Source organism: Ambystoma mexicanum, chromosome 7q (assembly GCF_040938575.1).
Source record: "Ambystoma mexicanum isolate Mex_15411 chromosome 7q, UKY_AmexF1_1, whole genome shotgun sequence".
In the NCBI taxonomy this organism is placed as follows: Eukaryota; Metazoa; Chordata; class Amphibia; order Caudata; family Ambystomatidae; genus Ambystoma; species Ambystoma mexicanum.
In genome coordinates this window covers 473,918,886-473,940,995 of record NC_090941.1, presented here as the reverse complement: position 1 = coordinate 473,940,995, position 22,110 = coordinate 473,918,886, and the positions used below count along the sequence as shown (strand labels likewise).

The window sequence follows — 22,110 nt, the reverse complement described above, 5'->3', positions numbered from 1 at the left end:
GATCACCCAAGGTGAAGAGAAGCAGGCAGCCGTATGCTGGAGCATGCATCAGGAAGATGGGGGAGGGTTCAGGAGAGGCTGCACGGTGCTGCGTAGTGGCCTCGGGCTCGAGCAGAGGACCCACCGACATGGACCAGGAGAATGACGCACACAGAAGGTTGCACCTGCGGAATTGCACCCTTTTTTCCTACAGTCGCGGGTGCAACCTTTTGTGCGCGGCCAATAGACTTAGAACCTTATATTTATGTCCATATTCCAGAATGAAATAGGACAATAATGGCAGCACTGAGTGTGAACTTTTTCAGGTTCAGGATCAGGGTGTTTGGAGCATAGTATCACACAAGAATCCCTTACCTATTCAATCGTCAAATAGCTTCTTTAATATACTCTCATTTTTACATTACCGTTTTCACTCTTTCAACTGTTACCATTCTGGCTTTAACCCACTGATTTTTCTGCTTAGTCGGACCAACGTCACTCCCTTGCTTCTTCGTCTATCTTTGTTTTGCTTGACTTGTCGTGGAGAACTTTAATTGGGACTGTTGGATTCCTCAGTCTCCTTGGTAATCCAGTAATATCAGATTGATCCTGCTTTTTATTGTCTCTGCAGAGTCCCATATTTAGGAAACTGGACATAAAGTATTGGCCGCAGTCATCTGGTAGTTTCTCTGTGCCCCTCATGATATTTGAGGGCGTGACTGCACAGTTAGACCGATTTACATTCCCTCAATTATGCATTTAGTAGGTGCAAGAATTTAGGCCAAAGATCAGCTGCACTAGTCCGCGGATACACAACTGGGTTCACAAGTCCAGTGATAAACCCAATACAATGTTTTGATAATTGTCACGCCACTTCTGGGGAGACCGAGGTCCAGTGCGATCGCTTTCCCCTCTCCTTCCTGGCGGATCTACCCGCGCTTTCGCGTCTGGGGAGCCGCCAGGAGGAGAGCTTCAGGAACCGCTGTTGGTGGGCTGCGGCGTATGCGCGGGAGACCGCTGTCTTGGTTCCGCGCATGCGCCGTAGATCGGGCTTGTACACTGGGAAGGGCTTGCCTTCCAAGCCTCGTTTTGGGTCCGCCGGCGCTCGGAGATGAAACGGCTTGCGTTTCAGGCCTCGCGGGTGCCGGCGGCCCATAAAAGGAAACCGCAACAGAAGCTAATCGCGTCTCAACGCGGAAGCTTCGTTCGTGTTGCTCGCTCCTGGTTTCCTGTGATTCCAGCTTCCAATTACCCTGTCTTGTCCTCTGCCTGCCTGGGCCCCCTTCCCTGCCTGGGGTTCCTGTCCTACTTGCCCTGCATTCAGCCTGCCTGGATTTCCTGTCCCACTTGCCTTGCCTTCAGTCTGTCTGGGTATCCTGTCCTACTTGCCCTGCATTCAGCCTGCCTGGGTACCCTGTTCTACTTACCTACCTTTAGTCTACCTAGGGTCCTGATGCATGCTTACCCTTTTGTCTGCTAGGGAGTCTAGTTAGCTTAGGATCCTTGGGCCCCTCTGTTCTGATTCAGTCTCCTTGGTTCCTGGTTCTTGCTCTGTGTTTCCCTGGTTATAGGGTTCCCCGCTATTTCCCTGGGGACCTATTTGGCCCTTTCCTGCCTGTTCCCTTCCAATCTGGTTCCCCTTTTCTCAGTCTGATTCCGTCTGGTGCTTGGTGTTCCATCTTCAACCAGCTATCCGAAGTTCGCCTGCAGCTTGGTGCGTCGACCTTCACCTTGGACTTCGCCTTGTTTCTACCTCTTCAAGCTGCCTATTGCCTCTCCTGTCTGTGCTTGCACAGTCCCACCGTCACGTTAATCAGGAGAGTGCCTTCCGTGACGCTGGGAGTCTGTCCATCCTCCACCCTGTACCATTTAGGTGGTGGAGAGGCGGGTTCCCCGAATCACACACTCATCATTCAGCTGACTGCAGTCTGGCGGCCCCAACAAGATCCACATCAAGGAAAACAGGTACACAGTCTTCACAAACTTCTCAGCTTGACAGATTGAGACGCCTGCCTTCAGACCTTGAGATGGAGGATTCGCAAGAAGTGCGGAATGAGTTACAAGCACTCAGGGCAGAGATGATCGCCTTACGCCAGGAAAACCAGACTCTACGCCAAATGATAACCCAAGGGGTTCCGAGTACCTCACAGGTGGAAGGATCTTTGGCACACACAACGCCAATCAAGTTTGATGGAGATCCACGACGGGTAGCAGAATTCTGTAATCATTGTCGAATCCATTTTCTTTTCAGATCGACTCATTTCAATAACGACAAGGCCAAGATTGGTTATATCTCGGGAAATTTGACGGGCAATGCCCTGGCCTGGGCAACTCCGTTTGTGGTTACCAATAGCCCAATTTTGAACGACTTTGCGGCTTTTGAAAAAGCATTCCTTGAGGTTTTTCAGACCCCCAATCTGGCCTCCGCTGCACAGAACCAGTTGATGGATTTAAAACAGGGGAACGTCGACATAATAACATACATTAGTCGATTCCGTCTACTGGCAACCGATTCCCAATGGCCTGAAATCACACAAAAGACTCTGTTTCGTCGTGGGCTAAGAGAGGAGTTTAAGGATGAGTTACTCCATATACCCGAACCAGAGACTCTTCAACTCCTAATTGAGCAGGTGCTCCGAATTGATCAGAGACTGGCAGAACGGAAGGCCGAGAGACGTCGGTTCGAGAGGGGCAGTTCCAGAACAACCAGTTTACCTGCCGGATCTTTCGGGTCTACTGAATCCGGACCAGAGCCTATGCAACTAGGAGCTATGAGGGGTCCTTTATCAGAGGAAGAGAGAAGACGGAGAAGAACGTTACGCCTATGTCTCTATTGTGGAGCTGCTGGGCATTTCCTGGGTACGTGCCCTCTACGATCTCAGAAGAAGAAGGCGGAAAACTAGTGGACCTGTCGTGTATTGTGAAGGCAGCGACGGGTCCTCCTCATTCTTCAGTCCTTTCCACGTTCTGTTCGGTTCTACATCCCATGCAACCTGCGGTACTACAGACTTTGAAGATTCGAATCAAGCTACCTGGCAGAAGTTTGGAGGTGTTTGCTCTGTTGGATAGCGGGGCTTCTGGCAATTATATTGATGAAACATTCGCCTCTGCACATCGGATTCCACTCCTGGCCAGAGCCACTGCTCTGCCCGTGCAAGTCATCGACGGAAATCCTTTGTCCTCTGGGCCTGTCCGACAATCCACAGTGGGTCTATCTCTTCAGATCGACAACCATCTTGAAGAACTTGCTTTGGACGTCATTAAATCACCCACCTACAAGGTGGTTTTGGGCTTACCTTGGCTGCAACACCATAATCCAGTGATAGATTGGAGAAAGCACACCCTGACCTTTTCCTCTGCAGTTTGTGCTCAGAAGTGCTGTGTGTCTTCGCCTACTCGGGCTCCATCGACCCCCTTGAATCCTAATGGAGGTGGAGTCCGTGTGTGTTCTATCTCTCATGTTCCACAGGAGTATGCCGAGTTTGAGCACGTATTTTTTGAACCGGGCGATATACCTCTACCACCACATCGCCCGTTTGATTGTTCAATCGAGTTGATACCAGACTGCGTGATACCTCACGGAAAACTATACGCTTTAACACGGGATGAGAAACAAGTGCTACAGGATTACTTGTCGGATTGTTTACAGAAAGGTTACATCGTCCCGTCTAAGTCTCCCGCAGGGTTTCCATTATTTTTTGTGAAGAAGAAAGAAGGCACCTTGAGACCTTGTGTTGATTATCGTGAACTTAATGAAATAACAGCTAAAGACCGATATCCTCTTCCATTGATTCGCACTATCCTGGATACTTTACATACTGCCCGGATCTTCACTAAACTGGATTTACGTGGAGCATATCATCTGGTACGCATCAAAGACGGGGACGAATGGAAAACGGCTTTCAAGACATCATTTGGACATTTTGAGTATAAAGTCATGCCATTCGGTCTGTGTAACGCCCCAGCCATCTTTCAACGGTTTATGGACAACATCTTTAGTGATCTCATTGGTTTGTCAGTCTGGATATATTTGGACGATATCTTGGTTTTTTCCAGATCCATCGAAGAACATGTAGAACATGTACGTGAGGTCCTTCGACGTTTATCTTCCAATCACCTATTCGCAAAGGCTGAGAAATGCAGGTTTCACTTATCCAGTATTGAGTTCTTGGGATTTGTGATCAATCAGGATGGGGTAGAGATGGACCCCAAGAAGGTACAAGCCATTCAGGAGTGGAAACAACCCCATGATGTGAAATCTCTACAACGCTTTTTGGGATTCGCAAATTTTTACAGGCGCTTTATTCCACTGTTCTCTCAAATCTCAGCGCCCCTTACCCGTCTGACAGCAGTAAGATCACTTTCAGGTGGGATTCACTCGCTCCCCAGGCATTTGACACCTTGAAGTCGGCCTTTATGGCCGCCCCAATTCTGCGCCATCCTCAGGATGATCTACCTTATATCGTAGAAGCGGACGCATCGAACTTTGCTGTGGGTGCAGTACTTCTGCAGAAAGATCCAGAAACTTCTGTGGAACATCCGGTGGCCTACTTCTCGCGCAAGCTGAGTCCCAGTGAAAGAAATTATGCCGTTATCGAGTTGGAACTGTTGGCTATAAAAACTGCATTTGAGGAATGGAGGCATCATCTACTTGGACCCCGTTTTTCGGTGGAAGTACGTACCGACCATCGCAACTTGCAATATCTACGCTCCTTGCAATGCCGAACACCTCGACAGGCTAGATGGGCCTTCTTTTTCTCCCCTTTTGTGTTTCACGTCACATACATTCCGGGAACAGCCAACATGAAAGCGGATGCTCTCTCTCGATCCTTGGAGAAAGGGGAAGAAACACCTAGTTTGGATCAGCCTCTGATTTCCCCCCAACATTTCTTATTGACTTTGTCTTCTCATCTACAATCAATTGCTGACGCCACCTGGACGGATCCCGAAAGACCGGCCCTTCTTCGGCGCAAGTCCGTATCGGACCACGATGGACTCCTGTTTTTCCAGAAGAGGCTTTATATTCCCGAGGGTAAGATTCGTGAAGGCATATTGCATGGGTTTCATGATTCACCCATTGGTGGGCATCGAGGGGTGAGAGCTACACGTGAACTGATATCTCGACAATTCTGGTGGCCTAGGTGGGCTACCGATGTTCAGAGATTTATCGAGAGTTGTCCCGTCTGTGCTCAATGTAAAGTCCCAAGGAGACGACCTCTGGGATTACTGGTACCTACTGAATTGGCACCATACCCGTGGCATACTATCGCCACTGATTTCGTGGTTGATCTACCTCCCTCTGACGGGTACACTTGCATCATGGTTGTGGTCGACAGTTTCACTAAATATGCTCACTTCATTCCTTTCCTCAAGATCCCTACAGCTGCTCAGATGGCGTCCGCCTTTCTCCACGAAATCTATCGATTACATGGTCTTCCAGAAAAGATAATCTCAGATCGTGGTTCTCAATATCTTTCTGCCTTTTGGAACAAGGTGTGTAATCATCTGGGTATACGTAGAGCGTTGAGTTCTGGTTATCATCCACAGACCAACGGACTTACTGAAAGGACCAATCAGACCTTGGAGGAGTACCTCCGTTGTTTCTCCAACGCCACCCAGTCCAACTGGAAGGCATGTTTAGATCTCGCTGAAGTATCCTACAACAACACCATTCATGCTTCCATCGGAATCAGTCCTTTTTTTTGTTCTACTGGTCAACATCCCAAATTGGTGCCGTTCCATCCTGTACCCACCAGTACCGTTCCATCTGCTGATGCCCTGGTCTCCAATATTCAACGACAACAAGAATTGGCCTGTAATATCTTGAAGAGAGCTAAGGAACGGATGAAGGCCCAGGCTGACAGGAAAAGGAGTTTGGAACCAGATTTTCAAGTAGGGAATAAGGTGTGGCTGTCCTCCAAAAATCTGCCACTGCGCAATTTACCGGTTAAACTGGCTCCCCGGTACTTTGGTCCGTTCACGATAACCGAACGGCTATCCTCAGTGGCCTTTCGTCTCCAGTTGCCTCCTTCTTGGCATGTACACCCTGTTTTCCATGTCTCCCTTTTGAAACCCTATGTGGCAGATCCCTATGGTCGGTCCTGTCCTCGCCCTGCCTCTGTCCTAGTACAAGGGGTCCCAGAATTTGAGGTACAAGAGATTTGCGATGCCCGCTATCGTAGGGGGGTGCTCCATTTTTTGGTGGATTGGAAAGGGTATCCGGCTTGTGATCGTACTTGGGAACCACGTCAGCATGTGCATGCCCCCCGCTTGGTGCGGAAGTTCTATGATCGGTTTCCTTGGAAACCCGGGGCTCCGGGTCTTCCTGGGAGGGGACATAGTGTCACGCCACTTCTGGGGAGACCGAGGTCCAGTGCGATCGCTTTCCCCTCTCCTTCCTGGCGGATCTACCCGTGCTTTCGCGTCTGGGGAGCCGCCAGGAGGAGAGCTTCAGGAACCGCTGTTGGTGGGCTGCGGCGCATGCGCGGGAGACCGCTGTCTCGGTTCCGCGCATGCGCCGTAGATCGGGCTTGTACACTGGGAAGGGCTTGCCTTCCAAGCCTCGTTTTGGGTCCGCCGGCGCTCGGAGATGAAACGGCTTGCGTTTCAGGCCTCGCGGGTGCCGGCGGCCCATAAAAGGAAACCGCAACAGAAGCTAATCGCGTCTCAACGCGGAAGCTTCGTTCGTGTTGCTCGCTCCTGGTTTCCTGTGATTCCAGCTTCCAATTACCCTGTCTTGTCCTCTGCCTGCCTGGGCCCCCTTCCCTGCCTGGAGTTCCTGTCCTACTTGCCCTGCATTCAGCCTGCCTGGATTTCCTGTCCCACTTGCCCTGCCTTCAGTCTGTCTGGGTATCCTGTCCTACTTGCCCTGCATTCAGCCTGCCTGGGTACCCTGTTCTACTTACCTACCTTTAGTCTACCTAGGGTCCTGATGCATGCTTACCCTTTTGTCTGCTAGGGAGTCTAGTTAGCTTAGGATCCTTGGGCCCCTCTGTTCTGATTCAGTCTCCTTGGTTCCTGGTTCTTGCTCTGTGTTTCCCTGGTTATAGGGTTCCCCGCTATTTCCCTGGGGACCTATTTGGCCCTTTCCTGCCTGCTCCCTTCCAATCTGGTTCCCCTTTTCTCAGTCTGATTCCGTCTGGTGCCTGGTGTTCCATCTTCAACCAGCTATCCGAAGTTCGCCTGCAGCTTGGTGCGTCGACCTTCACCTTGGACCTCGCCTTGTTTCTACCTCTTCAAGCTGCCTGTTGCCTCTCCTGTCTGTGCTTGCACAGTCCCACCGTCACGTTAATCAGGAGAGTGCCTTCCGTGACGCTGGGAGTCTGTCCATCCTCCACCCTGTACCATTTGGGTGGTGGAGAGGCAGGTTCCCCGAATCACACACTCATCATTCAGCTGACTGCAGTCTGGCGGCCCCAACAAGATCCACATCAAGGAAAACAGGTACACAGTCTTCACGAACTTCTCAGCTTGACAATAATGCATAATGAGACCCCATCTTACTGTCTAGACAGCGTGGCTGAAAAGTCAGACTCTCTGTATCCTGTCTATTAGCCTCAGACTTCTCCCCTTAAAAGCTGGCCACTATGCATGTTTCCTTTTATGGGATCCACACCTAGTCACCAGGTAGTGTTTTCTTCCTTGCTGTCAACGTTTGAGTTATCCCTATTTCTGTTGGGTAGTTAGACGGGATGTCTGCTGCATTCCCGTTGGCAAAGATTAGAATGTATAGTAGGTAATGTAAATTGGTGTGCAAAAACTAAGAAGATATAAATAGAGAAATAAAACAAAGGGGTATGGCATATGAAATCTACAAAGAGCATAGTCACCATTTGCAAATATGATCCGGAGTAAGGCATCATCTTTATGCTCAGTTACAGTAGAATCTAAAATAGTTCTCATGTAGTTGGTGTTCCGACAATGCTACTCCTATCTAAACCCATATTCGATGTTGGTATCCCAGAACCTACCGGGGTCTCTAATTCAGCCTGTACACTTATAGGACTAGTGCCTTCATCATCAATCCCTTGTTGAAGTTGTTGTCTGCGTCTCAAGGATCTTCTTCACAAATGATCGTGTCGGCGATGATAGCATGGGTTTTGATGGTTACCTCTGGGCAATTACTCTTCCAACCTCGTTTCTAGCCCCCAAAGAGTAAAATTAACTGTGTGTAGCTTTTGGGGTCTTAGAAAAAAGTAGCTGTACCCTTATGTAGTACTTTAAGTGTCTATGGATAAATTAACAAGTACCATGCTTTTCATCACAGCAGTGTACGTTTAGTCAGTAGGAAATTCTGGCCTTCTATATTGCCTGTGTGTATTCTGGAAACACAGGCAACTGTGATGATTCTTTGCGAGTTTCCCCTTCTCTATGGTATACCTTAATATGGCTTCCCAATCACAGAAATGTAGCACCTTGGCAAAAACAGCTTGAAGTGAGGCGCCTGGGGGAGTGGACTGGTCAGCGCCCAGTGCACTTGTTGCACCTAAAAAATCAGGGTCTTGTGGATGGACCAGTGCGGGAGGATCACCTGGATGAGGGTTCTTCGGGGAGTCAAAGTGGGACACCGGATTGTGAGACGTGGTATCCCCTGCCCTGTAACACCTTTACCCCATCCTACCAGGTAGGTTACATAGGGACTCAATCCCCCCAACCCCTTTTCCGACACAAACACTTTCCAGTGGACAACTCACTGTGAGCGAAAACAGACTAACACCAGAGCCATATACCTGACATGTCCCAATACAATGGTGAGCCAGGGTCAGGCAATTACTGATTATTACATACACACCTGATTTCCATCACACTTCCCCACACAGATAAAAGGCGGAGCACGAAAGCACACTCTGAGCAAGGCAAAACACTTGAGGAAACAGCAGTTCCAAGCTGGCAATTTAATACATGACGGAAGACGGCGAGACCGAAGAGGATTGCAAGGAGGGAAGTGCTCTTAACCTTTTCACCGAAAAACTGTATCTTTCATGAACCTTAGAGAATAGGAAAAGCAAGACCTGGAATCAAAGCTGAAGAATCCTGCATTGTTTGTAGTAGATACCCGGGGCTCTCCCGCATCAATTGTGAAGGCAGGGTGAGGCGTTTGCCGCTGAGGCACTGTCCTTGGATCCTACAACAAAGCAGCACCAGTGAAGTCAGCACAGACAGTGAGTTGAGGAGACTGATACCAGACCGGTCTGTATAGAATTCAAGGATGCAAGTGGCAACATTGTAAAAAGAAGATTATTAAAACAGCCGAAGAATGAATGAACAGTGAAGCTAACATACGATACAATAGACAGAATGGTCCTGCATCACATGGGTGCTCATTCGAAAGTCTGTTAGGCATCCAACTGAAAGGTAACTAACGTTAAAAGAAAAGGAATTGTGAAATCAAAGTGGTACTGCAACGGGTCAAGCCTAACCCTGTGCACATTCGAAAGTCTTTGATACTTGATGTAAAGTTGACATCGGGCTGAGCCCAGCTGAGGGGCATCAGAGGTGAACCGTGAGTTACCCAAAAAAGGAATATCCTACGAACATTGTATAGAAGGGGTCTGAGCCCGGCTGAGGGGAATCCGGGATGAATACTGAGTCACCTAAAGTGACTACATGTGAGAATCTAAAGAGGAAAGGAACTTGTTGTTTATTTGGTTACATCAGGCCCTCGATGTGAAGAGACTTTGGGAACAAGGAGACTTGTGCGTTGAAGGCCCTGATGCCATTGCTTGAACTGTATCCTCGTGCTAAAGAAGCCAGAGATTGTGCTACGCTCAGTGCACAACCTTGTCCGGTGCTGAAAACATTGTAAAGGGAGGGCAACGGCCTGAAAACCTGACATATCATTTTTGAATACTTCTTTCTTTTCCATAACCTTGTCTCCCACACTATTTGTATTTAGAGATGAGGATTGACAATAGGTTTTTTAGTATAGGCCCTTTTATTTTGACAAGACATGATTAGGAGTGCGTTAGTATTATTTGATGGTCGTAGCTTGCTCCCATCTGTAGATTTAGGATTAGATGGGTATTTATCACACCCTTATTTGAAGTTCAATAAACGCCCTTGAACTGTCGTCACTTTTGTCTGTTTTACTGTTGATGCCATGACTTCCTTACACATGTTAACAATATCTCCACTCGCACTTACCCAACCATCTGCTGAAGTGCTGGCTGTGAATCCTCTATCACAGCAATCTCATGTCCCAGAACAGGAGTTTCTAGTTGCTCGGAGACCAGTTGTTGTACAGGCCTGTGTGTAGGCATCCATTTTTGCCTGTTTTCGACTTCGGGAGTGTCGCCCCCCAGCAAGGCCCATATCCAGTTGATATGGGCCATTGTGCCAAGGATGTCCAGTTGGGCGCTCCACGGTTGTCCCTGTTGTCTTAGTAGAACGAATAGCCCAGATTGGTGCTCTGCAGCCATATGCAATGGCTGTGTATAAGATAATCATTCAGTTGAATGCTGGAGAGTTGGGAGGAGCTGGGATGCCCTAGGCATGGCTGCTCCTAGGCATGCCTAGATAGATCGGGGGTATGGTAACAGTAATCCTAGACTCACAGGCTTCTCCAAGACTTTCTTGGCTGGGTCTGTACCTGGGGATCAGAAGGTTGGAGAGGTGCTGTGTGGCATTCTGCTCTAAGGGTGATAGTCATCCCAGGCACATCTAGGCTTGTGCAGCGGGCTGTGTCAGAGCCAGATGGTGAGCCGACGTAGGGGGTGAGCCTGGTGAACTGGAGAATTTCTTTACATAGTGGTAGGTAGGTAGGTAGGTAGGCGCCATGGCCAAATTACTACAAATGTTAGCAATTTTAGTCCTCAAAGTATTTTCTAGGTCCCAATATTGTTGTCATTTGTTTTACCATCTTTGATGCCATTTGTAATTTTCGTCATAGCTCTAAACCCAAGCAAGCATCTCTACATTTTGCCCTTTTGCTTTCACTGGGTGTCTTAATTTTTTAACTTTATCAGTTCACTAACAACCATCTGTGCTTTGTATTTACGGTATTTCACTTTGATTGAGTAGGCCTACATCTGAAATTCTCTCATACTGAGCTTCTAATTTAAAATACCTTGTTAGATAACCTGGAGCCAATCTTCTGGTATATGTGCATAGAATAATTATTTTTAGCAATCATTGTTTGTGCCACTCGTTATGTTTGTAAACGCCTGTCTTAGTTCATGCACCCTTTCATGTTGCTGGTTTTGGTATTTTAAAGGGTTAACAGTGGAGTGCCAGCAGGAGCGTTCACAGTTGCTGAATAGGGAGAAAGCTCTACAAATGCTGAAAGCTAAACTGTACAGTCAGATCGTGCAGAAAGAGATTGGTGAACGACAAAGTGCCAGAAAACTGCAGGTAAATAAAACCATTTTTTTCTTTCATTGTACTATAATGCAAGAATACATTGTCAAGCAGTTACACTCTACTTTAACGTTTGCTCTCAGTGGGCTATGACCCGGAGGCGTCAAAATGTGATTGCAATTCGAGAGACTTGGGCAGCTGTGTATCTAGTATTTCTGTCTTGTATAAGAGTGTAGAAGTAGGAGACTGACACACAAGTGGCATCATTTTGTCTATAGACTTTAATTGTGTAAAAGAAAAGAAAAAACCCTATCTAGCCCTGTTACTAAGAGGGATTTCTCTGCCTCAACCAAATAATGACTGTCAGGATGTCCGTCAAAACAAATAGTCCACCGTTGTGTGTCAGAAAAACATATTTCCGTCCCTTGCACGCTAAATTAAACTAAGTAAATAAGTGATCTTCTTAACTCTGAAGAATGGTTCTCTTCTTCTTGGCTGGAAACATCAAATTTCGTTTTCCGGTGATATAAAGGAAACTTTCTTCAAAAAGGTTTCCCGGATTAGCATTTCAGAAACACGCATGGATGAGAGAAAGTCTCTGAATCTTCACAGTGTTAGGGGGAGATGACTAGGGAAGCTGAAGTTGTCCAGGTGCCACAGTAGATCTGGACATATGGTTGTTTGATATATGTTGGGGCCACACCATGTAATCCAGATAACCGTGTTGGCACCAAGTGTAGATGAATAAGGGGACAACATGTAGGAACCTATATGAGGTCTATGTACTGCCGCCTGGATACTAGGTGACTCAGAGGGTGAGGGTAGGTTAAGGTAGAGACTAATGCTTCATTAGTACCAGAGACCCCTTAAGTAGACAGTAGCACGTTGGAAGCTTTTTGAAGTCTACATGAAAGATCCTAGGACCAATCTGTTTTATTGACACTAAATCTTTTTGTATATGTTGGCATTTCCAAGGATAGATTCAGGCAGGACAATTTTAAAGCTTGAACAGCATAGGCTATTGTAATGCTTAATGCTAATTCAAGACCCATCATAGCTAAATGAACAGTGAGCTCGACTTCTCAAATGTGGTGGTTTCTAGAGATTTAAAAAAAGAAATCTGGAGGTAAACTTCAACTATTTACTTTTTGTGTAATTAGTACAATTATAAATCAAATGTTTCTAGGAAGCTAAGTGATTATATTTTACAGGAGCCGGTTTATATTGGATTGTGATGTTGAAGGGAACTAGCAAGCCTCATATATACTCTGGTATACTATTGGTTTGAGAGGGTGTGTCCATGACAAGCAAGGCTGGACAGTTGCTGCAGTTCATAATCTGTCTTCCTCGTGTTAAGATTCAGGTAATTAAGGGTCTTTATTTGGTCCATTTTTATTGTGCATTAGAAGACCTTGCTGGAGTCGGAGCCCCCAAAGGTTAGGTGGAGGGGGAGGGTAGAAAAGAAAGGGTGGAGGGAGGAAGGAGACTTGGACTTTGTCGGAGATGAAAAAGGGGATCCATTCAAGCGCTTAACCTTAATTTCCCATCTTTGCCGCTCTGTTGGTTAGGGCCAAGTGGTTCACTGTGCCAAAGACAGCAGAAAAGTCCAGACGGATGAGAGCTGCTGCTCCGTCTGTGCCTGTGTTAGGCAGAATTATATGCAGTACCCTTTGGGAACACTACACATAACTAAGACTACAAGTGACGGTACAATTTCACCTTTGGTACAAGCCTGTACTACACAGTTATCGTGGTAGCAGTAGCGGAGCAGCCAGACTTATCTGAAGAGTAAGTGAGTAGTACAAATAGTTACACAAAGGACAGCAATTACTATGATTCAGGCAAACACTGACTCAAGGTTTCTAAGTAAAAGAATATATATTTATTTACTCAACAGTTGTATAACAGTTCACTATTCTAAGCAAGGTAAAAATCACTGTCATAAATACACCACACCACTTCCCTTAAATTCCAGACAAGTTAAGCTCACAAAATGAAGTGGGAGCAAAATGGCACTCCAGCAATTTAAAAGGGAGGGAAAGACAAAGTTATCAGAAATTAGGCAAAACCAACAGGTAAGTATTCTGAGCAGTTGAACAAGAGAGACTACAGTTAGGAAATCAGCTAGAAAAGGCTTAGGGCCAAAGCCAGTAGGTCAAAAGTCTTTTGCTCAAAATCACGCAGTTCAGAGTAGTTCGCGCAAAAGTTTGTGGCACAGATTCCGGACGAAGTTGGTTGGTAGACGAGTTAGTTCAAAGAGAAGAGAAGGACAAGCCCTCGGATTGGAGAAAGATTTCAAACACTTTCACCGCGGCTGAGCGAAACGCACAACCGGATTTGCACAGTACCTTACAACAGAGAGGGGGCTGTAGCTGAGACAGATGTTCCTGGTAGTTCCTGCAGGCTCACGGTTCCTGAAGCGACTGTCGGACTGATCAGAAGTAGGAAGACTGGAGGGTCCTGCACTACCCGGGGAAGAAACCAGCAGCAGCGCCAAACAATGAATAAAATGTGCGCCCCTTAAAACCCAAGCAGGGTCCGACCTTCCTGGCTATCCGGCCCACTGTAGCTCTGTACAGCGAATTCGACCAGAGGAGGGGTCCTGGCTTATAGTTTGGGCGAACTGGTTGGCCCCACCAACTCAAGGGAAGAGGTTTCCTGGAGGATCTTCTCTGTCGTCGGATTCGGAGATGCGGGCCTGCAGCAGTGCTTCACTGGGCGGTTCAGTCATTGTAGGGGTCCTCTTCTTCCAGTTCCTCGCTGGTTCTTTCGTTCCAGTGGCGACTCTGCTCTTCCAGTCCCAGAGACCTGCGTTTTATGCAGTTTTTCCCACATTCATACAGCCTGGCTGTCAATCACACAGCAGGGTGGCTGCCCTGGCAAGGCCAGTCCCCTTAGCCAATCAGACAAGAGTGCGACTTGGATTTCCAAGGGAACACATGGCAGGGGTCCGAAGATCCCTCCCTCACATCCTACCTACCTAGACTATCAGGCGCCTTAAGGAGGGCTTCTGTGCAAAAGCCCGGGAAAAGACAGCAAACAAAGGAGTCATCCCCGGTTTGGCACACAGAGAAAAAACATGAGAAAGACTTTAACAAAAAGAAATGGCGTATAAACTCAGCCGGAAGCAAAATAAGACATATATGTCAAGCAGGTTTTATGTTCGAGGCTAATATAATAGCCTAAAACACTACCACGTTATGTAAGATAACCGCGGTAGAAAAGTTAGGGTAGATACCACTGCCACCAGCCAAGTCTCAATGTTAAGGGAGCGAAACACGGCTCCACGAGGCACAGACAAAAAGGGATAAGAGTTAACCCTTTCCAATACTCCATGTAAGATGGGGTGTACTTGGTCTGTGGTTTAAAGTGACTATATAAAGTTAATGGCAACTTTACCTGTTTCTGGGGGACAGTAGTCAGCCCCAGAAAAATGGAGTCAGTGGGAAGTCTCAAAGACAACCCTGTGTTACTGCACTGAAGGTGCTGTGTAACACACACAAAAAGTGGTGCACATGGAGTAGGCGAGGCTCCAGTGCCCAAGATCACACAAACAGTAGTAATACACATAGCAAAACACATCTAAGAGTGGGAAAAAAGGCTTACCAGGTGAAAAGAATTAATCCTAGAAATCCAGCAAAGCTGCTGAGGGACTCACTAGGTAAGGGGCATTAACCATTTATGTGATTTCTCCCAAACAGCCTGTCTGGTTCTTTAGGTCATCCGAGTGGCAAGTGAGTGCTTATTAGTGCTCTTCAGTTGGCATAAGCAAGGACGTGGCTAGTATTCTGCCCTTTTGATGATTATGGTGCGAAAGGAGATTATGGGCAATTGGTCTATAGATGTTGGCATTGTCGGGTGCAAGACCTGTTTCTAAAGTAGAAGTTTGATCAAGGAGAATTTGAGTTCTCCTGTAAGGCATTTCAACTCAAAAAAACGTTTTAGAGTGTAAAGGCCAGTTCTGCTGCTGCAGTGGACTGGAGGATTTTCTTAAAGGCAGATGGGCATAGCTTTCTGGGTATCTTGATTTCTATCTCTTGCACAGTAGGTTCTTAACGCTGGTATCTTAGAGGATAGGGGAAGAATGAATTCCTTAGGGAAGCAAGTTCTGCAAATGTTCCAGCAGGAGAGGCAAATGAGAGTTGGTGGAAGGATGGCAGATAAGTTGGAGTCTAGGTCGTCATCTTGAATTGGTCTGCGAGGCAGTCGCACAGTGATTGCAATGGAAAGTTGTATTTGTTACAAGCTGTAAGGGTTTTGAACTCTGAAATGAGTTTGTAGACCTCTTTTGAAGGAAATTATGCAATAGCTTGGCAATGGTCTTAGTGCAGTTCACTGTTTTTTGAATGGCTGCTTGGTAGTATCCCAGCTGACACAGGTAAAGTGAGTTTCAGCAATATCTGAACTTATGGCCATGTGCATTCGAGGAGACTGTTGGTGGCTCTAGAGGATATTTACAAAGTCCCATGCTGGGATTCAGGAATGCCTTCTATGGTGACTCTAAAACCCCCTTCTGTCACCTGAACAGCACCACCTTCTCATAGCAGGGTACAGTCACATGGATCACTAGATGGTCACAACACCATCTAAAAGGACCCCATTCTCGAATAGCTAGGCCATTCTGGGAAAGAAAAGAGACCACTACAACTCTCATAATTCCTCACTTAGTCAGGATCAAGACCTGGACTGGATCCAGAAAGTGAGACTGGAGTTTTGGATTTGAGATGTCCATGGAGAACTCCAAGCCAGGTTTCCAAAACCCAAGGGAGTTCCAGGGAATACATTCCCAAACCTGGCCACTCCAATTCTGTTCACAGTACTGGAGCAGAAGGACTGCATCTCAGTTAATCCTGTTTGGTTAAAGGTAAACCAAGACAGGCCCAGAAACCACCAACACAGCCACAGGGTCGGGAGAGCATGGAGAAAGACCAGACTATCCCGCAGAAAAGGTATTTTAACATTCAGAGATGAAAACTCAAAAGCCTACACCTTTTCGCCAAAAGAGGAGAAAGTACAAACCCTAACCTTTATCACTTGGGAGGAATAACAAAATGACAGCCTCCTTCTCTCTCCCTTTTACCCAGACTGATGTGCTAGACTTTACTTTATTTAATTTATACCGCACTCCAAGGTACCCAAAGGCTTACGGGCGCAGATATAACGAGGACAGAAAAGAACACAAAATACGGGGATGTCCATTAGCAATCCCATGAGACAAGAAATTCTCTTGGTTAATAGGTTAGCTAGTAGAATACAAATGTTTTTAGCATCTTTTTAAATGTGTCCGTGGACTCTGTCTCTCTTAGATCCAGAGGGATGGCATTCCAAGCTATAGGGGCTGCCATGCTAAAGGCTCCCGTCCGGGCTTTGCTAGTTTTGCATCACTGCATTTCCAGTAGGTCGGTGTTACTGGATCTCAGAGTCCTCTGGCTCTGTTTCTCCACCACCCCTTCCATCAGGTAGGTTGGCATACATCCCACGCAGCATTTGTGGATGATCAAAATCAATCTGAACTGGATCTTGCCTCTACAGAAGCCAGTGTAAGCGACGCCTGTCATCAGATAAGTGATCTCTCTGTTTCAGACCTTCACTACCCTGCGCTGTTCTGAATTACTTGCAGACGATTGCGGGGCCCCGATGAATAAGCTGCAGCAGTAATCGATCTTGGTGCCGATTATGGCTCTGGTTATTGCTTCTGCATTGTTTTGTGAAATTAAAGGCCGAAGATGAGCCAACAACTTTAGATAATAGGTGGAAGATTAAATCAGATTTCTCACTTGATGTTTCATGGTCAAATTCTGATCTAAGATTATACCCAGAGTTTTGACCTTCCTTTGGGTCTCAGTTTTACAGTCTGCGATCTTGAAGTTGTTAAAAGATGGTCCTAGCTTGGCTGATTTCTTGTTAGTTCCCACCACCATAAGTTCTGACACATCCACTACCCTATAACAACACAGGGCATTAAATGAGGAGACCACCAGAAGTGAGAAAATATCGGGCATACTCTTTTTAGACTCACAGGGAGAAGACAGCAGAGAGCAAACAGACAGGGCAGCCCAATGAGATCCAAAATGGATGCCCCGCTTCTTATAACCCCTGTTTCATTAAACCCACCTCCAGGATTACAGAGGATGGTAGTTGCATCCACCAATCATGGACTAGCCCTCCCCACCGGCCACAGGTTCAAAACATCAGCCTGGAAGACAGAATAGAGGAGGTGCAAATACAGTTTAAGAAGCCAAACCACACAGTTCAGTTGGTGGGCTTCTGGAGTGTTAGAAGGATGGCGTTTTGTGGGCAGGAGAATGGAGTAAGAGCAAAGAGGTAGCTGGAGAGGGAGTAGAGCGGAGCAGAAGCGTTGCAGAAGTAAAGATGAGTAGAGATAATAAACCCAGAAGAGTAGAAAGAGGTGGGAGTAAGATCTGAAGAGGTTGGGAATTGAATTTGTTGTTCACCTATGACAAGTGCCTCAGCAGGGACTGTACAAAACCCCTGCATAGACCTTTGAAGTCGGAATAGGACATTTTTGATTGCGAGCCAAAGAAGGTCAGGAGCTCCATATAAACACCTAGATAGCACATGAAAGAGCAGGGACTGTGTAAAACCTCTGAAAAATACTTAGAAAGGCAATACATTCGTATAATAGAATCACACATTGCATTATGAACAAAAAGGCACATTTAGCAGAAATTAAATTATTTGTAACAGCATAAGTTTACATCTAAACGCAGAAGTGCTGAGATGACAAAAGCTTTGTAAACAACGCATGCAACAGAATTCCTGTCAATGGAAAGCAATGATCCCATTAGCAGGTAAGCAAGATAAGATGTTCTTTGCACAGGAAATTCTAGAAAATTAAGTCTGCATGCACTCAATTTGCAAATTGTGTATGCAGTAATTGCATTTTGTAAAGACTTAATGGTGATTCTAGCCAAGAACCGAGACTTGCATAGTTAATCAAAACTGCTTAGAATTTTGAACAAGTCCAGCAAATGCTGATGAGTGGCTGCCAAGTATTCATGAGCCACACTGGACAAGGTGAATTGGCGTCCGTACACAAAGAAAACCTGTGAAAAACGATTGTTTAATGACCAAAATTTTCATTCTGGGCAAACTTCCAGCTGAACTGTATATGCAAAAAATGTCATGATTGGCTGGGACCCAAACAAATTAGACACATTGATTTTAAACTAGAAAGTAAAATGATCTAAGTGTAGAAAAAACTGGAGTAGCCAGTCTGTTTGTAAATAGTTGTGAAGAAGTTCTAAAAACCAGAGGCAGAATCTGGGGGTGCACACACGAAATCCTGCACGCTTGGCTGAAGAGAAGGCAGACACAAGATAACCCAGCATGTTGTGCACAGAGGGTTGCGAAGAAGTGATGCAGACATGCCCAGTAGAACAGATCTCTGGAAATTGGTATTTTTTTTGCCAGCAAAAAACAAATGATGACAAACGACTGCAAGAGATTTTAAATGATTTCAAATAAAGAATAGGCATGCACATTCTGGTTTCCCTGATCTTATGTTTTCCTCAACTCAGTCTCTGTTAGATATGTATTTTTTGTTAATCAGCTGCTTGGAGCAGGCAATAGGTCACATTTTAATGAGATAAGTAGCACATAGTTTTAAACAATATTTTGTCTAAGGAAACCAAAGAGCGTATTGTGGTCACGGGCAGATTATATTAGAAGCATTTTTAAAGTGAGACTAGAATGCTGCTTTTATACTGATATTGTTTCATAACTATATTTGCTGATATTACGAGTTAATGAAACAACAACTTAGATAAAAAGCATGTTGTACCAGGAGGATGACTGGATTATGTGAGCGTGAGAAATGTGAGATGCACAAGTAGATAGTTTTCTCAAAGTTAGTCATTTTATTGAACAGTAATGGTGAGACAAACGTCTGCCTCTCCCTAACCTAGCAAACCCAAAAGCTAAAGAAAACTGACCTAATGTCCAAAAATCCTGTGCCTCACATTCATACATACAACAAAATCATAAAAGGGTTTTCTGGCTGTTCAAGCTTCACAAAATAACATTTAGTTGCACATAGAGAAAGTATATACATAAATCTTTGTATCCAGGGTTGAATCCTCCTCCCTTGGATCGGTTCAGAATAGTTACAACTAAAAGTCAAAAGTAAGCAAGTTCTTTCAATTGCCCAGTTCCACTCAAAGTATGGTACAGGTTTTGTTCCTTCCACAGGTTCTTCACTTGGCAACTCAATTGTCTTATTGCCCAATAGATTTTCTCACTGTTCAAGGCAATGTTCAAAGTGTTCACAAACTGCTGTTTGATAAACCAAAAAGACGACTTCTTATGCAACACTATTTTGTTAGGATGATTTCACAATAGTTCAGCAAAGCACACCAACAGATGTACTACTTTTGTTCTGCCGAACCTTATACCACATTGCAGTACTTCAACTTCTTCCTTGTACACTGGTCTGCCAGGACTTACCACTATGTTTCCCTTTCCTGATCTACTCGCCTGACCGGACAAAACTCCTACAACTACTATCAGTAATTTGTGGTAAGGCTTGCTTCAAAACTTTCCACACTTTAATCCTCAATGGAGAAAGTTACATCTACAATTGTTTCATGCATTGATAATCTATTTCACACAAACTCACTTGTCCCCGGCAATGCAGATTATAATTCTCTCTCCCTTGATAATTACCACAAGGAGGGCTTCTGTTCTCCCAACTTTGGTTTTCTTTGTTTGTCTTTCTTTGGCTTAGGTAATGCTTGGTAAAATCACCTTCTAGCAGTAATCGTCCTTTCTGTGAATCACACTTACTTCGTTTGAATATTGTTCCCTTTTGGCTTTGGTAATGGTGGTTACAATATTCTATTTCACCTTGTTTAAATACTGTCCTCTTTTGGGTTGGACAATGATGGTTAAAATGGCTCTTTTCACCCTCCCTTTTAAAAAATGAGAGAATTGTGCCCAAATTTCCTTAACTCATTAATTCAGTGTTCAAGTAAGGCCAACTCGCTGGTCTTCTCACACATCTCCTGTATAACTCCTCTCAGGTGTTCAACAGCTCCGGCAATGTTTCCGTGACTCCCACAGTTGTAGCTACCTTCGCTCTGAGTACGCTCTGGTGAACGCCAACCATTGGTGCAGCACGCAGGACTGGGAGAGCTTCTCTCTCCCTCTGGGCAACTAGTTTCTTTACTGCTTCCAACTGCGCACTGTCTGCACTTCACAGGATTCTCGACATCTGCCACAGCGTTAACGCAGCGTCCTGCTTTCACATCAGCTGCGGCTCTGTCTCTTGTACCATCTACAAACGGCTGCTTCCACTGCTTCTCACTCCTTCTGCTTCTTCTGGTGGCCTGCACCTGAAGCGGCTTTAAATATTTGAAAGTCCCACTCAGGTGTTGGTCATTAGAACCACTAGACTGCAATTCTCCAACTCTGAGCCCCTCTTCCTCGTCCCAGTACCTACATCATTAAGCTCCTATTCAATCAGATGTACACTGAAGGGAAGTTTTTAAAGAAACTAATAGTTGCTTCTTGATCTCACAATTTGAATACAATGTAGAATAATGCTAATCGGAAGTAGTATGAATTCCTTGATGTTTACCTCCATGTTCACCATAAGGGTTTTCACACTTTATATTTAAAAGATGTTTGGGAGGGGAAGTTGTACGATGACAACAAGCCATCAAATAGTCAGGTATTAGGGAACCCTTACCCTCGGGAGTTGATGAATATTGTGTTTTCACTGACAGAGTCCTCAGATTCCCTTGATTGCCTTCTCCTCCCATGAAATCCACCCGGCTAATACCACCCCTAGGGTTAGGGTCAGGTAGCAGCTGCCTTCCCCTGGCCACATGGGACGAGACTTTAGGATGGAATTCTGTGAGGAGTCTGCAGGATTCATCACAATAAGAACTTGAAGTAATTTGCAAACATAATGCAATTAAAACTCTATTGTTTTGTGAAATCCCGAACAACTGTTGAGTATTAGTGAGATGCTTTGAAGGGTTACCATCAAAGCACTCATGAACAAGTTAAAGAATTACAGGGTAATTCATAGAATTTCGCAGAAAAGTGTCGCAAGCGGCTGGCGCAGAGTGTCCGCGTGCGATTGTCTGCGCCAGGCGCGTGCGCCAAAACCGATTTCCGCGCACAGCGTATTCATGGATTTTAGGCTCCCAAACCAGCCGTGGCGCAGAGTATCGCAGCGACCCTGCAGCAGCGCCAGTAACGCCCCCAAGAACGCCCTCGCGCAAGGAAAAGCCATCAAAATCGCTAAATCATCGCAAAGGGCTGCGCTAACCCTGGACCAGTTTACAGGGCTGCCAAACAAGGAACGCAAAGCGGGTAACGTTCATATCAGGGGTACGCAGGAAGTTTTACATGCGATTACCCATGGTACGTGTATGACAGGGGTACGCGTGAAGTTAAATACGCGATTAGCCAGGGTACGTGTATTACAGGGGTGCACGGGAATAATCACACGCGATTTGGCTGGGTACGTGTATTACAGGGGTGCGCGGGAATTATCACACGTGATTTGGCTGGGTACGTGTATTACAGGGGTGCGCGGGAATAATCACACGCGATTAGGCTGGGTGGGTCCTCACAGGTGTTCCCTGTACACCCTCCACGGCCCCTGCAGGCAGCCCACAAAACAGGAGACTACCCTGCACACCTGCTCATGTCAAACACCCCCCACCCCTCCTAGCAGTGTGGGGCACCCTCCACCAGGCCCCCACTCATGTCTCCCACCCACCCCCCCCAGCCACCATGGGCAGCCCCCGCCAGGCTCCCACCCATGTCTACCACAACCCACAGCCACCATGGCCAGCCCCGACC

General features: G+C 46.1%; 1 protein-coding gene across 3 annotated transcripts in view; it reads left to right on the top strand.

Moving 5' to 3' along the window:
- Positions 1–22,110, top strand: part of MTRF1 (mitochondrial translation release factor 1) — a 676,299-nt gene that overhangs the window by 502,665 nt on the left and 151,524 nt on the right. For all 3 annotated transcript variants that reach the window (XM_069640531.1, XM_069640529.1, XM_069640530.1), the window contains one exon: positions 11,192–11,328. In XM_069640531.1, the coding sequence (XP_069496632.1) occupies positions 11,192–11,328 (137 nt within the window). The remainder of the gene's footprint in view (positions 1–11,191; positions 11,329–22,110) is intronic.